General features: G+C 39.1%; 1 protein-coding gene and 1 long non-coding RNA gene across 3 annotated transcripts in view; one reads left to right on the forward strand and one right to left on the reverse strand.

Moving 5' to 3' along the window:
* Positions 1-1,321, reverse strand: part of LOC106957709 (uncharacterized) — a 62,295-nt gene extending 60,974 nt beyond the window's left edge. Inside the window, exon 1 of the long non-coding RNA XR_001427008.1 lies at positions 1,264-1,321. This is a non-coding gene — a long non-coding RNA (uncharacterized LOC106957709). The remainder of the gene's footprint in view (positions 1-1,263) is intronic.
* slc38a4 (solute carrier family 38 member 4) overlaps positions 1-14,339 on the forward strand; it is a 28,083-nt gene extending 13,744 nt beyond the window's left edge. For both annotated transcript variants that reach the window (XM_015049144.1, XM_015049145.1), the window contains exons 5-16: positions 261-334; positions 477-569; positions 1,286-1,367; positions 1,483-1,565; positions 1,710-1,768; positions 2,979-3,233; positions 4,141-4,220; positions 4,343-4,443; positions 4,743-4,867; positions 10,929-11,073; positions 11,597-11,694; positions 12,401-14,339. In XM_015049144.1, coding sequence (XP_014904630.1) covers positions 261-334; positions 477-569; positions 1,286-1,367; positions 1,483-1,565; positions 1,710-1,768; positions 2,979-3,233; positions 4,141-4,220; positions 4,343-4,443; positions 4,743-4,867; positions 10,929-11,073; positions 11,597-11,694; positions 12,401-12,505 — 1,300 coding nt within the window. In that variant the 3' untranslated portion in view covers positions 12,506-14,339. The remainder of the gene's footprint in view (positions 1-260; positions 335-476; positions 570-1,285; positions 1,368-1,482; positions 1,566-1,709; positions 1,769-2,978; positions 3,234-4,140; positions 4,221-4,342; positions 4,444-4,742; positions 4,868-10,928; positions 11,074-11,596; positions 11,695-12,400) is intronic.
* The last annotated feature ends 1,170 nt before the right edge of the window (positions 14,340-15,509 follow it).

Genomic DNA, 15,509 nt, shown 5'->3' on the forward strand with positions numbered 1-15,509 from the left:
TTCTGTTCCTGTACTTCCCGTATCACCCTCCTGACACAGTTAGGCTATTTTCAGCGGCCAAACGCCTGGATGAGTTGGCATTGCTCCGACATGACTCTACAAAGGTCATGCTGGAACCATGCTAAAATTGACAGGACACCGTATCCCACAAGGCTAGCTCACCAAACGACACACATCCCAGAGAGACCTTTCTGTCGTATTTAACTGAAAAAGCATGAAAATGTGCTTCATCTTCACTCTCTGTCCGTCTTTGTGTGCAGAATCCTCCTAGTCGCTGTGGCCATCCTCTCCTTGTACTCCGTTCATCTTCTCCTCATGACGGCAAAAGAAGGAGGTTGGTGTTACTACTGAACATGCATCTTGAGGATGTGGATGTGTTCGCTTGTTTTATTTTAACAGTTTCTTTCTTTAAGTGGGTGGGGGAAAAAAAGAATACACTTGATTGTCTTCATGTTTCTGCTTGTCTGCATGGGCAGGATCTCTGATCTACGAGACGCTGGGGCACAAAGCGTTCGGTTGGCCGGGAAAAATGGCTGCCTTCATATCAATAATCATGCAAAACATTGGAGGTAAATGTGAATTCGTAGCGCATGTGTGAGTCTGTCTGGACCTGGAGTTAGAGTTTGTCTTGGGTCAAATTTATCATAATTGGAACCTTTCAGGAATGTGTTGACATGCTTCCAGCCACATGCTTATGAGAGCTTTAATGCAGTTTTATCTACACCCACACTGAATTTAGAAATTTATATTTAGAGATGTAATTTAATCAGAGTACAGGGTTATGTGATTGACACCTTTCACAATTAAAATGAAAGCATTGGATTATGGGCGAAAGATCAACACAAAGTAATGCTTTTAACAGTGAAGCTGAAGGAAGAGATGCAACTTCTTCTGAAGTTTGTTAAAAAAAACAACTTAATATTCAAAAGTGAATATGTTGGTTTGGATTTGTCTTCAGCCTCTCTGCGTTAACACAGCATGATGCTGCCAGCACCAGGCTTAACCCTGGGGGAAAATGTGAGGTTTTTGCCACACCTAGCATCTTGTAAACATTCGCTTGTGCTAAACCTGTATGGTGCTTCTCATTAATTTCCTTTCAAAAACGGCTTTCTGTTTTTCCCACGCTCTGTAACGAAGACCAGATGTGTGGAGAGCAGTTTAAGTCGGAGGCCTGTTTCCAAATTAAGCCGAGGATCTCTGCAGTTACAGTTAACTATGTTAATGACTCGGGACGAATTCATGCAGATACAAAGTGTTACCTACCGTTGTCCTTGTCCTCTTGCAGCCATGTCCAGCTACCTCTTCATCGTGAAGTACGAGCTCCCTGAAGTCATCCGAGCCTTCCTACACTTAGAGGAGAATTCAGGGTGAGGTCTGCTCTCAGGGATCTTGGGCAGTTTTTACTTTTTTTTCTTTTCTTTTTTCTTCTTTTTTTTAAGCATTCCTTGAAGTCTCAGTCTTAAACCTGCGTTCTGTTTGCAGGGAATGGTACCTAAACGGAAACTACCTGGTGGTGTTCGTGTCCATCGGAATTATTCTGCCGTTGTCCCTCCTGAAAAATCTGGGTAAGTCCAAATCCTGTTTCACTGTGTTGCATTTGTTCAGCGAGGTTCTCACTAAAACAAGGGGGAAAAAATAGGCTTAAGTACTTACATGAACAATAGAAATGGGTTATAATCTAAAACTTAATTCATTTTTTCTCTCTTCAGGTTACCTGGGCTACACCAGTGGCTTTTCACTGTCTTGTATGGTCTTCTTCCTGGTTGTGGTAAGTTGAGCCTGTTCATAATTTCCTGTTAAATTCTTTTTTTTTTTTTTTTTGGAAAAGATTAGACTTTCTTTTAACATGTTACAATGCTTAATAAAAGCTAGAATTTGAGCTAAAAACTGTGAGTAATGTCTCGAACAATGTTTGACACAATTTAAACCTAAAAGTAGAAAACAGTCTAGAGTTGATTGCTTGTTACCAAGTTATGGCAACATTCCATGCCAACAAGTGCATTCCATTAACTTATTTTTTATTACAGCACTGTCACTGCATTAATTTCAACTTCATTCTCTCTAGTTAGATTTATAGCTCTCCTAAAAGGTAGCTAGCCAACATGGAAATAAGTTTTTCCAGCCTGTTTGAACATGTTAGGGTTTGTTAAAAAAAACAAAACAACAACAACAAAAAAAAACAGGAATCTGCAATAAAATGCAAGTAAATGAAAATAATAACAGTAACAGTCAGTAACTCACCCCTTTCAGCAGTAATCTGGAAGAAATTGGAAAAAAAAATTGTCAATGAGAAATAATTTTGGATGAAAATAGAGTAAAATGCATTCCCAGGGACTAAACTTACAGCAAATTCAGTCAAGTGAATTGTAGTAAGATTGAGTCACCTGAACTAAAGCTTATTTAAAAAAATGAATGTGAATAAAATGGAGTTTAATTGTGCTTTCAAAATTAAGCTAACAGTTAAGCTAGCATAAGCTAGGTGTATCTTCACGGATCAACAAGGAGTTTATTTTCATTTAGTCTTTGACTTCAGAGAAAAAGCTAAAGTTTGCTATTATATAACATGAAAAAACAACAAAAAAGTCATTTAACTTTTGGAAATGTAAATTTTCTAGCATGTTAGCTTGCAGCTGCTAGCTAGCATGCTTGTTCAAGCACACTGAGTGATTGTTTCATTGTTTCCTGTGCCCTCTAGTTGCCAAAAAACAACATTGCTAACTTAGCTAGCAAGATGATTAGTTTACTAATTAGTGTTACACAGTAATACATGTTATTTTTTGTAACTATTTTTATTTGTGATATGAACAGATAATGTTATGGGACAAATAATGTGTCTACACAGTTGAAACAAGGTTTTTATATATAGTATTTTTTCTTACTGTGTTACTTGAATCAAACTAAGCTGTTTTTATATCAGTCAGAACTACCAACCAAACTTGTTTGGTAAAGCCCAGTTTTTTTTTTTTTACTTCTCCTAGATTATCTACAAGAAGACCCAGCTGCCCTGCCCTCTCCCTTTCATGTACTCGTCCAACCTCAGTATGAACGGCAGCGACATTTCCAGGCTGTACGCGCTACGACACAACATGTCGCAGTTGGACTTCTCGCGGGCCGACGTCTCCCCAGTGGTCACCAGCAACCAGGGCGACCACCACACCACGAGCGTCCACTTCGAGCCTCACCCCGACGACGAGGAGATGTGCAGGCCCAAATACTTCGTCTTCCATTCTCAGGTAGGGGGCGAAGGAGGGCCAAGAGTGTTCATTTCCGCTGGGTCTACTTCTAATAAAGGCTGGATTCCAGGAGTTTGCAGAGACATGTTTGGAAAAGGCGGGGTTATTTGAGGCGTGTCTTGGACTATCGTGTGCTTATGGATTCATGCCTGGGCTCTTATAATCATAAATCATGATAAGATTTTGGCTTTGTGTGGACTTAAGGTGAGTCACCTCTGATTCACAAAGGTTTGCAGTTTTTACTGTGCGGGTTCCTACACAAGTAGAAATCCTAGATTCTTTCTAAGTATTTTAGGAGAAGCAGCCTTTTTCACCTTTGACCTGAACACATAACTCACATGGCATCTGATCAGAATTGAGCCAGCCAAAAAAAGAAAAAGCTGTCTCTACTCTTTGTGCAGGGAACCAGCGTGACTTAGGAAGCACAGAGTAGGTGTTGTCTGTTTTAGTATATTTTCCACGTTTTGCTACATAGAACAAATTTTACTGCATTTTATTGGATATTTTAATGCAAAAATCACAATTAATAAATTTTTGAATTTGTGTCCAGACCAACCCTGACTCAAGCTCACTCAGATTAGATGGAGAGAATACCGTTTACATCTTACTACAAAATCTCAATTGGAAATAGGTCTGGACTTAAACTAGACCATTGCTATACACCTCCATGTTTCAAGTAGGGTGGCCAGGACTAACTAAGCAAAGTTTTAAATCTAAACATTCATGTGCATAGAATGTTTTTTGTTCTTGGAGCATACTATGCATTTATTTATAATATTTTCCATGAATATAGAACTCGGGTTCTAATTTTTGATGGTTTAAAAGTGAAAACTTGTTTGTTAGCATTTGTTTTGATTGTAAAGCTCATCTCTTCGGGGGGGTTTTTTTGTTTTGTTTTGACCCACAGACTGCGTACACTGTCCCCATCCTGGCCTTTGCATTTGTCTGCCATCCTGAGGTGCTGCCTATCTACAGCGAGCTAAAAGAGTAAGCGCATTTTCTTTTATATTGAGAACTATCGTCTGCTTTTAAAAAAAAAGAAAAAAAAAAAAGGAAAACATTTAGCTGCCTTCTGGCATTGGATAATTATTTGTTTTCTGTGTTTGTAGTCGCAGCCGGAAAAAAATGCAGAGGGTCTCCAACCTGTCCATCCTGGCCATGCTCATCATGTACATGCTGTCGGCTCTGTTTGGCTACCTCACCTTTTATGGTAAGGGCAGTGAGCTACATAAGATGGATATTGTAAGTTATTTTAATAAATGAAATCATAAATTAAAAGGTTTTTTATTTCCTTAGTTTATAGTCAAAATTGACTTGACATTTTAAGAGTGACAGAAAACAATCAATCTGTGAAGAAATACTTTTTATAAGCACTTTATCCAAACAGTTAGCATGCTAGCTTGAGCTAAAATCTGCAGGTAAATTTAAGTCTCTCCAGCTAAAGCTAACTGCTAGCTTTTGGGATTGTTTTAAGTGTGACATGACTGCTCTGTTCCACGTCTGTTGCAGACTTTGTGGAGGCCGAGTTGCTGCACACCTTTACCAAAGTTTACAAGTTTGACACCATGCTGCTCCTGGTGCGCCTGGCTGTCCTCACCGCCGTCACGCTCACTGTCCCCATCGTGCTTTTCCCTGTGAGTACGCCACACTTTGAACACAGCAGCGCTATGTCTGTTCTGCTCGCTACGTCTTCTTTTTATTATTATTTACTTAATGAGAACTCTTTTAAATAGAGCACCACCCCTTATTGCAGTGCGGCACGATATGAGATTTCAGTCGGTTCCACTTTCATTTGAAACATTAACAGTTTGATTTACGTCAGAGCACTTAAGCACACGTAAACACACACCGCCCTTTTAAATGTTAAATGCTACGGTGTGTGTGTGTGTGTGTGTGTGTGTGTGTGTGTGTGTGTGTGTGGTTCTCCTTACAGAGTCCGTTTGTGTTCGTTCTGGGGTTTTTTTGTTTTTTTTGTCATTTTCTGGATGGACTGGTTTTTTTCCGCTGCCACTCTGGGCAAATGAGTAGAACATGTTGTTCGGTTGAAACTCTTCCTGTCGTCATTCAGGAACCCAAGCACACAGCCTATGGTTGTAAAAACCCACACCTCATTATTGCACTAACACACATTTAACGTCATGTCAAAGATTTCCGCACTACACACACTGTGCCGGCTAGTGTTTTTTCTCAATGTCTGCTCATATTGGGTCACATGACATGCGGCCGCCAAACCTTATCGTCTTACTCATATTCATTCACACATGTGCCCTTCTTCCTACCATCTCCATATATGGTCACAGGATAATTTTAGACTGCCCCTTATCTGACACCAAGAGAACAAAAAAAAACAGCTCCCACTGGTCAGTGGAAGTTTCCTGCCTCCTTTAGGCTCCAGAACACACACCAACACATGCACACACACACACTTGAGATAATGTTGAAACATTATGTGCTTGTACTGAAGTTGTAATTACACATGGCTGCCACTAAGAGGCAGCACATTTTCTTTTTTCATGGTAACTGTATGCTGTATACTGCTGCTTTATAAAAAGTGTTGTTTCATGATTTTAATACAACAGTAGGATTTGAACTCTATATCAGTTTTACCATTTAGTAATCTAGCTGATGTTTGGGTGTTTTCTTTTGCTTTGTTTAGCTGTTTTTCCTAAAGCAAGGTGTGGGAGGACTCCATGTTTCCCACCCTAACTGAGCAGTGGAAAAACCCTCACCCTGACCTCCTGCGAGATATCAGAGGCAGGGAACCGAGGACAAGCAGGCAGGGGGAGGATAGTACATTCCTCGACATATCTTGTCTTACAATCCGCCGCACTAGGGTGTCCGTTCCTCGAAATGTGTTAGTAATGTTGGGAAATCAGCTTCTGGGTGTTTTGAGCTGGGTGAAATGGCTTATGAGGACACAGGCTTGGTTTTAAAAGAACATCTTAGTCAAAACACGATTATAGTGAAAGGAAATTGACCCGGAATGCGACTTTTGGCTGCAGTTGAAAGCTGTAATTAAGCTGGTTACTACATGTAACTTTTTAACTAGCTGTTACACATTTTAACAGAACTGAGAGTAGCTAATAAATTGTTTAACAGAATGTGCCACGCACTAGCTAACATATCTTCAACTCAACAGTGTTTTATTTTAAACAAAAATAATTGTAAAATCATTTCTATTTTACGGCAAGAAGGAAATATTTAGCAATAGTAATGTTTCTTTACCTTTAAATAGTAGAAGCATGCTAGTTTTAGCTATAGCTAAAATACATGTAATATTTAGCCTAAATGTTACCTTCCAGTAACTGTGTACCACATAACTAAGCTATTTGTGTTTAACAATTAAACATTTTAAAACCTTAACTTAGCTCTAACTAAAGCTAACCCCTCTTTATGTTTTTGATAAAAGAAGTAACTTTGAAGTCAAGAAGGAAGAACATCATCTTAGAGGCCTAGACATAGTTAGCTAGCTAGTTTTGGCAGTTGAATGCTGCTTGTAGTTTTTAGCTAGCTATTATCTGTAATTATGTGTTTTGATCTAATTAAATACTAGCCAGTCATTTGTATAAAGAAATGCCAACTATGAGTTAAGCCTCTTTGAAACACCAACATTTGTCTTAATACCTACTTTGTTTTAGCATGAAAATAATCAAAATAAATTAAAGCAAGCTAGTTTTAGCTTTAGTTAAAACTAAAAATATTTGGCTTTTGGAATTTTTGTAGTGCTTGTAAAAAATTGGCTTCCGGACAAAAGGGAAGCATTTAATATATAAAAAAATATAAATCAGTTAGTTTCATCTTCATGCTAAGGAAGTAAGGTATCAACTACCCCTTTAAAAAATAATAATAATAACTGAGCTTAAGGTGATTCTGTTTTTAAAATTGCTCATTGTAGAAAACAAGCAAAAGAAAGAAAAAAATCTTAAGTTTCTTCTTCTTGATGCTACATTGTTCTATAAAAAAAACTATGGAAATTACTTTCAGGTAAAAGTTTTATCTTCACGTTAAGGATTACATAATCACAAGTAAGTAGAAATGTGATAAGAACATAAAAGTTTAATAAGAAGCACAGTTGGAATGCATAAATGCAGATTTCATCAAAAACGTCATCAAAATCTCATTAAAATCTTTGTGAGTGCTTTCAAAACTGGTTTTAACCTGTATAAAACTACGGCTGTAAAATACATGAGTCATTGTCTTTTTACATAAATTAGTTCTAATGAAGAACCTGTCGCTGTCAGCATGCAAATAAATGAGCCAGCTTAGATTAGAGCCGAGGGAGAGCAGTACTCCACTTGGCATTCTTATTAGAGAGTCGCAGGTGTGCAGAGTTAGGAATGTTTCATTAACTCACCATAACTATTCATTCTGTTAATTAAACCGCTGCTGCTGCACAGTGGGGAAGCTGATAAAGAAGAATGTGCAGCATTGAACCCAAAGAACTGCTTTGTCTCACCGTTGTTTTGCCAAGTTTCCGTTCTGCCTCCTGAATCCACCCGGCAGGTTTTTTGAAGGAAAATGCCGACGACCTTCAGCGAGAGATTAACGTTAGCTTTGTCTGCTGACTGTCCTCGGCTCCCGTGGCAACGCAGTAGATGTGAGCGAAGATAGCGCATGTAGATGTGTGTGCAACCTGAAAGCACACGTGTGTGCTGGGGTGAGCGGTCACATGAAGGGCAGACGCTAACGGCGCCCAGATCACACAGGGCTTTTCCTGGGATCCGGTACATAATGAAAGGGCTTTATGTGGAGGCAGACATGTCCCAGTTCTCAGGCCAACCAGGCCACGGGTGAAGGCCGCTGCCATCTTACCATCATAGACATTAAAATAGTTGTTTTAGTAAGGCAGCTACAATACAAATGGCAGCATCTAAATGTGGAAACATGAGATAGAGATGTAGAAAAATATTGAAATGTGAAACTTACAGAAAAAAAATTACATTAACAAATCTAAAACATACAGAAAAAAAATGTCTTATTAGAAAATCTAAAATATTATTAAAACGTTTAATCAGAACAAAGTAAATCATGGTTAAAATTAATTTCTACCTTGGTAAAACTTACCAAAAAAAATTGGAAAATTAGCTCAAATAAAATAGAATTATAGATTGCAGCTTTAGCAAATTGAAAAATTAGCTATAACATAAATGAACAAGAATTTGAACATTAAAATGCATTTAGTTTACAAATATATTTCAAACTGCATGGAAAAGATGTTATCAAACGCATTAATATGAAATTTCATACTCAGCTATTTTAACATTCAAATAAAGATGTAAACTGTGTAGAACTGTACTAGTTGATTAAAATAAAACATGTAATTCATTCTTGGATTTCTAAGGCACTGAATAAAATGACTTTGCAATATAACAAATAAACATACATTTGAATTTCACTTTAAAAAATCTATTTATTTACTTATCAAAAACCACATTACTCTCCCATTTGACGATTTAATGTTTATTTTTTTTAAATTCTGTTAAAAAAAAAATCTGTTTTCTAAATATTAAATCTTTAATATTAGTTAGTTAATCCTGTAGTGAGCCAGTGTCGCCACTAGAGGGCTCACCATTCTACCCATTGAGTTCTGTTTGTTTTGGTTGACAAAGGGAACTGCTCTTTTTCAGAAGGTTCTTATTTGTGTGTCTAGTTTCCGTTGATGCTTCAGTGCTTTCTTAGCCCACAAACCCTTTGAGGTGACTTTCCTGTTGAGTATTTTTACTCGTGAGGGACTTTTTACCATTGCTGCCGATACTTTCCATTCTCACTTGCCTTGTGCGCCGACAGTTTGTGCGCCGACAGCCACACGTTTACTTTAGCGAAGCACAAAGCAGAAATATGGTTCAGATCTTACATCAACCTCAGTGTGTGTAGTTTGTGTTTCACTTTACTCGGGTGTGGAGTGAAAATACGACCCTGTCGGCAGGCCCATACAGCAGACACCTTGTCTTTGGTTTGTTTCCAACAGGCCAAAGCTGTATCCGGCTCAGTTCGGCTCTACAAGTAAATACTAAGGAACAGAGTGTGTAAATATCACACGGTGAACTCCAAAGGCTTCGTGCCAGGTAGCAGGCCTGTGCTGAATGGTTTGGTGCCATGGAGAGAAAAGCAGCATGCAGGCTCGACTTTTCCAGGATGACCAAATTATGCACAAACCTCTGGGAAGGAGAGAGGGAGGAAGGAAGGCTGATGAAGATCTTAGATTTATGGCATGATATGAGTTTTGGAACAAATGGAGACAATTTCTTGGCAGTGGATCTAATGGTGTAAGCATCTCAGTGGCGCCTTGGTTCAATCTGGCAGCACAGAAAATCAAGATAATTAGAATTTGTACCTAGCAGTGAAGCATAAATAAACCTCTTCTCTAACCCAGGCTTAAAAGATTTGAGCTTTGCCAGCACTGGGGAAGATTTGATACGACCTGGCCTCCTTGAGATGTGCAAGTCATGACTGCTCAGTTGTTTTAAAGCGACACACTTGGGTGAGAAAGGTAAAGCAGAACGATGAGTAAGAATGAAAACTGCCAACAGCAACTCCTGCCGTCCCTCCCTCCCTGCATTTTTAGCCCGCCCTTTTCTCACTGGTGGCTGATGCAACCTCTTAGCCCCATTGCACTGCGGGAGATAATCCCCAACCTAAAACACCACTTCCTTTCTACCTTTCCCCTCGTGACCTGCCAATCCACGGTGCCTCGGGCTTCTCCTGATCCCCACAACCTTTCCCCCAGTGAGGAGGCTTAACCAGCAAAAAGGTGTCTTAGCTGGGATCTGCTACTTTACCTCCCGTCTTTTCTTAAACAAACACACCCAGTTCAGGAACATACCCATAGACACCAAGTCTGAGAAAGGGAACATTATTCTAATGTCTATTTTGAAGGAAGAAAGTCACAAGGCTGGCAGAAGGGGGGCCTAAATATAGATGCATGCTACTTATGAGGCACCGTGTTGGTCTATCACATAAACCTTTCATTAAAGACGGCAAGGTTTGCAGATCTTATGTGAAAAAGTTTGAAGAGTTGGGATGCAAGCTACGTTCACTGCAGCCTGAAGTGACCAAAATCTGAATCTTTTGCCCTTGTGTGACCTTCATCTGATCTTTTGATGAAAGTCTGAACAACACAGATTGAATATTCTACAAATGCAACCCTGACCACTTGGCTATGTTGTCCTCAGTCCGACACGCATTCGATCTTTTCAAATGTGACCTTGTGTTTGTACGTATAGGTAGCATTCCTCCGACCTGTATGTCACTGACCCTCGACAAATGTCTCTATTCAGCATTCAGGAAGAAAAACAACAACCATGGGGGACGATAATTGTTAACATGCTGGTTCTGGTTTGACAACAACATTAAAATCACAAGATACAGTCCACCATTACTGTCCATATTTACTTCTGCAAACACTGAGCGTGTTCGCTACATGTGACATTACTGTGTCCTCTACTGCACATGCAGGACGTTTTTAGGTTGTTTCGGGTTCACACAGGAGATCTCATAAAAGTGGCATTTAATTCTGAAAATAAAATCACAAAATATTGGAATTGAGCGTTATGGCTTGCAGTGTGAACGCACCCTAAAACACATTAAAATTCGCGTTTGTGTCTGTGAAGCCTCCTTTATGTCAGATGGATCTGTACAGTTCTAGATGTGGCAATAAAGTGCAACCCCTAAACACTCTGACTTGTTTCCTCTCAGATCCGCTCCTCCATCACCACGTTGCTCTTCAAGGGCCGTGACTTCAGCTGGACTCGCCACCTGGTGATCGCCGCGCTCATCCTGGCCTTCAACAACATGCTAGTCATCTTCGTTCCCACAATCAGGGACATCTTTGGCTTCATCGGTAAGCCCTGACTCACGGTTTCTTTTATTAGTCTTATCAGTCGGGTGGACACATGAAGCTACCGACGGCAGACGGTCAACACCTCAATGCTAAAAATAATCGAGTCATTTAAACCTCCTGCACTCAAAGAGAAGTTTAGAAGTGCCCTACTTTTTTTTCTTTTTTTTGCTTACAGCAGGAAGAACCGCAACCTAAATCGTCAAGGGTCTCGCTCTGCGAGTCATGACTGTCCTCGGTGCAGTTTTAGCTTGGCAGGAGGAGCATTTTGTCAGCTTTTCTGCTTGCTCACTCAATATCTAATAGGGCACATTCTGTAGGAGGGCAGGCAGTTAGGAAGTAAAGAGATATCTACTGAAGCAACGGGAAAACTACTGCAACCTAACCTACAATTAAGTAGTAAACTATGTATTGTCAGCGCACAATATGAAGAAAATTCTAGTCCTCACTTACCATAAATTGCAACCTGTTGAGTGCAACTGGGTATTGCGTGCTTTAATGAGCCCTTCTTCCCCTCTGTTTGCAGGTGCTTCTGCAGCTACAATGCTCATCTTCATCCTTCCTGCTGCCTTCTACCTCCGCCTGGTTAAGTCGTTACCATACAACTCCTGGCAGAAGATTTCGGTAAGTGTGCACTGCCATTAGGTTTATACTGCTCTTCTAAGCTCTCTGTCTTTCTCCACCAAGGCTGAAGTCTTTGTCTTTGGACCTAAAAAGGAGAGAGTTATTTCAGATAGAAACTAGAGATCTGGCCTAAAATCTGGAAGCAGTGATTGACTCAGACCTGAACCTTCAGAGCCACATAAAGACAGTAACAAACTGGGCCTTCTATCACCTGAAGAACATCTCCAAGACTCAAAGACTAAGGTCGCAGCGAGATCTAGAGAAATTTTTATCTTTAGTCGCAATGATTACCGGAACAGAATCAACCTTCAAGACCTCTCAGGTTCTGGTTCTGCTCTGCATCGCCAGAACCAGAACCAAACATGGAGATGCAGCATTCAGCTTCCACGCACCACAAAACTGGAACAAACCTCCAGAAACAACCCAAATGTAGAGTTACCATTGATTCATAATAACTGGAACTTTGGTCAATATGCTTCATGCTTGATGATTTTGATGATTGCATTTGACAAAATGTAATGTTTATTGCTTGTTTCATAATTGATGACTTTATGATGTTTTAATGGCATAAAGCAACTGCCTTGTTGCTGAATGTGCTAAACTAATAAACTTGAGTTGACCGATAGGCAGGGAATACATCTCCGGGCGACCCCAGTTTATTGCCTCCTTACCCAGAATCCCTTCTTGTTCCCGTCTCTCTCTCCAGGCGGCGGTCTTCCTGGCCGTGGGGGTGGTCTTCATGATTGGCAGCTTGTCGCTGATCGTTCTCGACTGGATCCATCACCCACCCGGCACCAGCCACGCCCATTAAAGACCCCTCCTCCTCACTTTCGGATTTATATTTAAGAAAGCAGCAGTCATCCCTTTTCCATCCACACCACAATCTTCATCACTTCCCTCGATTGAATTATTCAGAAAATCTTCAGTGCATCGACCGGATATGCTGCATCCTCAGAACATCATTTGGAGGACTTTTTTTTTTTTTCTTTTGTACGTTAGAATGTAACAACTTCAGACTTTGATGTAATACGCCGTTACAGGCAGTCTGGAATCATCATTGCGATGACGATATCGTACTTCCAGCTGTGAAGATACTGAGCAAATCTTTCACTTGAAGAACAGCATTGTGATTGGACCGCAGGGCTGGAACAGGTGATGGCGTTTCCCGCCGTTTTCCTCTTTCTTCTAAAATTAAGCTACATTTACAAATGGAGTGTGTCGTCATCCATGAAAAACAAGCACTTCAGTTACTTTTCACTTTATGTGGAGATGCAGTAGACACCCCCACTCATATCAAATATATGCACACATATCAAAACATGTATTTCTTTAAGCTACTGTCCATGAAATTAATCAACAAAGACGGTTAAGCGGAAAAATAATCTCCCCCCCCCCACTTAAATTTATTTAAAAAAAATAAAAATAAAAAATCAGAAACCTTGCCAAAGTCTGCGTTCGTCAGGACGATCGTCTTGGCCAGCTGTGTACAAGAAGGTGCTTTTCAGTATTACTGTCATACAGAACTCTGAACATGGAGGAGACGGATGTACATAATCACCTGTAGCTACTGCATTAAGTAGCATTGTACATATCATAGCGTTCTCTGTTGTTCAGGTTACGCGTAGACGAAGGGTCATTTCAAGCAACATGCCTACTGGAATAACCTATCAGACATAAAGTAGGACTAGACTGCTGGACGGAGAATCACTTGTGTTGCTTTTACACAGAGTTAGCTGAAACATCCAGAGGTAACTAGAGTTTCATCAGCGAAAGCTGAAATAGTTTCACTAAATATCCGTAACATCTCTTGCTATGTATTTGTATCGTAACTCCTAACTCTTACTTCAAACGTTTATCATGTGAATGCTACATTTGTAGCCAAGTTTGCAGCTACCTGCTGATATTAGGCTGGAGCCCGGCTGACTTTTCTAGAAATTGCAGCTCAGATTTGGAAATGATGTCAGAGACGAGGAACAGCTCATTACTTTAGCTAGGTACCCGTTATACGTGTGAGATGGCCACATTGGTTTGAAGTTGGTGACTGATGTAATTACAGTTTCAACATGTGGTCCAGTTAGGGTTTTTTCCAACTTGGAAGAACTGGAGAAACATATTTTTCTAGCCTCAGATTTGAGGTGGTAGCTAAACATCAACAGAATATTGTGGTTCAACTGAGAGGAAAACTGAACAAATAGGGGCAGATGAGATGTATGTGAAGGTCTTTACTCAAAAAAATAACTTACATTTTTTTTTAATTTCACACTTCAGATTTAACTATTTCAAAGTCAAACCAATGAACTACAACTTTTAGAGAAAGTAGTGAAGGATTTCAACATAGTAATAATGTCTGTTACAGTCTGTTATAGTCAAAGTAAGTGCTATGCTAATCAATAGGTGTTTGATAAATGTCTTTGTAACGCTTTTGTACTAAATCGTTTTTTAAGGAGTAACTTGATTTGCAATTGTCTTTTTCATCATTATCAAAAGCTACAAATAACATCAGCTGTCCCAAAGCATTTAGTTTTAAAGCCCCCAATAATTACCAGTTATCAATAATTTGGACAAAAGTGGGCAAACACAAATGTCAAATTAAAACATCTTCCCATTTTAGCCATGGTATCATGAATAGCCATCAGCTGCATGCTGCACATCATCCATGCTATGTTTCCTAATTCTTTATTAGTGCAAATTTAAAGCCAATACATTTAAACAGATATAGGGCTATTGCTAATTTAATTTTATGTTTATATTTTATAAATCTGGAAAGTCATTTACATAGCTAAGAAAAGCTCTCTTAAGAAAATGCTGCATATGAAGTTAATGTTACAGCTACTTGCTGATCCTTGGCAAGAAATCAACTAGCTGTTTACACACAAAACTATTTTATATTCTCAAATTCAAACTCTCAAATTTACAATTTTACAACAAAAAATGTTTGGGGTGGTTAGAAATTTAAAATGAATGTTATACATTTCTAAAGTAATAAATATCCGTTTCCCCAAAGTGCTAACACTTAATATCACATTTTTTCTAAAGGATTTTTCCATTCCAGCTATGCTAGCTTAACCATCTCTGGCTGCTAGCTGTATATCTAGCTCATAAATGTAAGACATTTTTGTCTTTCTGCCTTAATTTTTTGCTACAAATTGAGCAACATATAGTTTTTATTTCTCGGAAACACAAAGTAGCTGTTCTTTAAACTGTGATATTTCAAGAGAAGTGACATATTAAAACGTACCTGGGACACTCACTGTTTGGCTAACAACACTGTTCAGTCGCTAAGCTAAAGTCCGTTAATATTCAGCAATTCGTTGTTACAGCTGCCTTAAATGCCTATCACCTACATTTTAAAATGGAGACCTAAATTGTGCCTTTCGGATACTTTTTATTTCTCTACATTTTTGGCATTTAAAACACGTGCCTTTTGTAAAGTAGCTGGTGACGACATGAGAATCTCAGATTCGTCTGATTCCACCTTCAATCATTGTGCCGTTATGTTAACATACCCAAACATACCCCTGCCAAAGTGGACATTTATAGATCCTTTGTGGATCTACGTACGTGAAGCAAATAGATATTTCAAATGAAATAGTGTATTATGTGCATGTTTTTGGATTACAAACGTGGTCTTTTTTTGGACAATTGTACATGCTGTGTAAATAATCTTTATTTTATGGTACACCGACATGGTACACCGACATTCATCGTTGAGTGGGTTGTGGGGGGTTGTACTTGAGAAGCCTTTTACAATCAATTGTTTTGTTTTTAGTATATATATATATATATATATTATATATAAATGTGGATGAGTGTTA

Source organism: Poecilia latipinna, unplaced genomic scaffold (assembly GCF_001443285.1).
Source record: "Poecilia latipinna isolate Pla-1442-1.1 unplaced genomic scaffold, P_latipinna-1.0 Scaffold928, whole genome shotgun sequence".
Taxonomy (NCBI): Eukaryota; Metazoa; Chordata; class Actinopteri; order Cyprinodontiformes; family Poeciliidae; genus Poecilia; species Poecilia latipinna.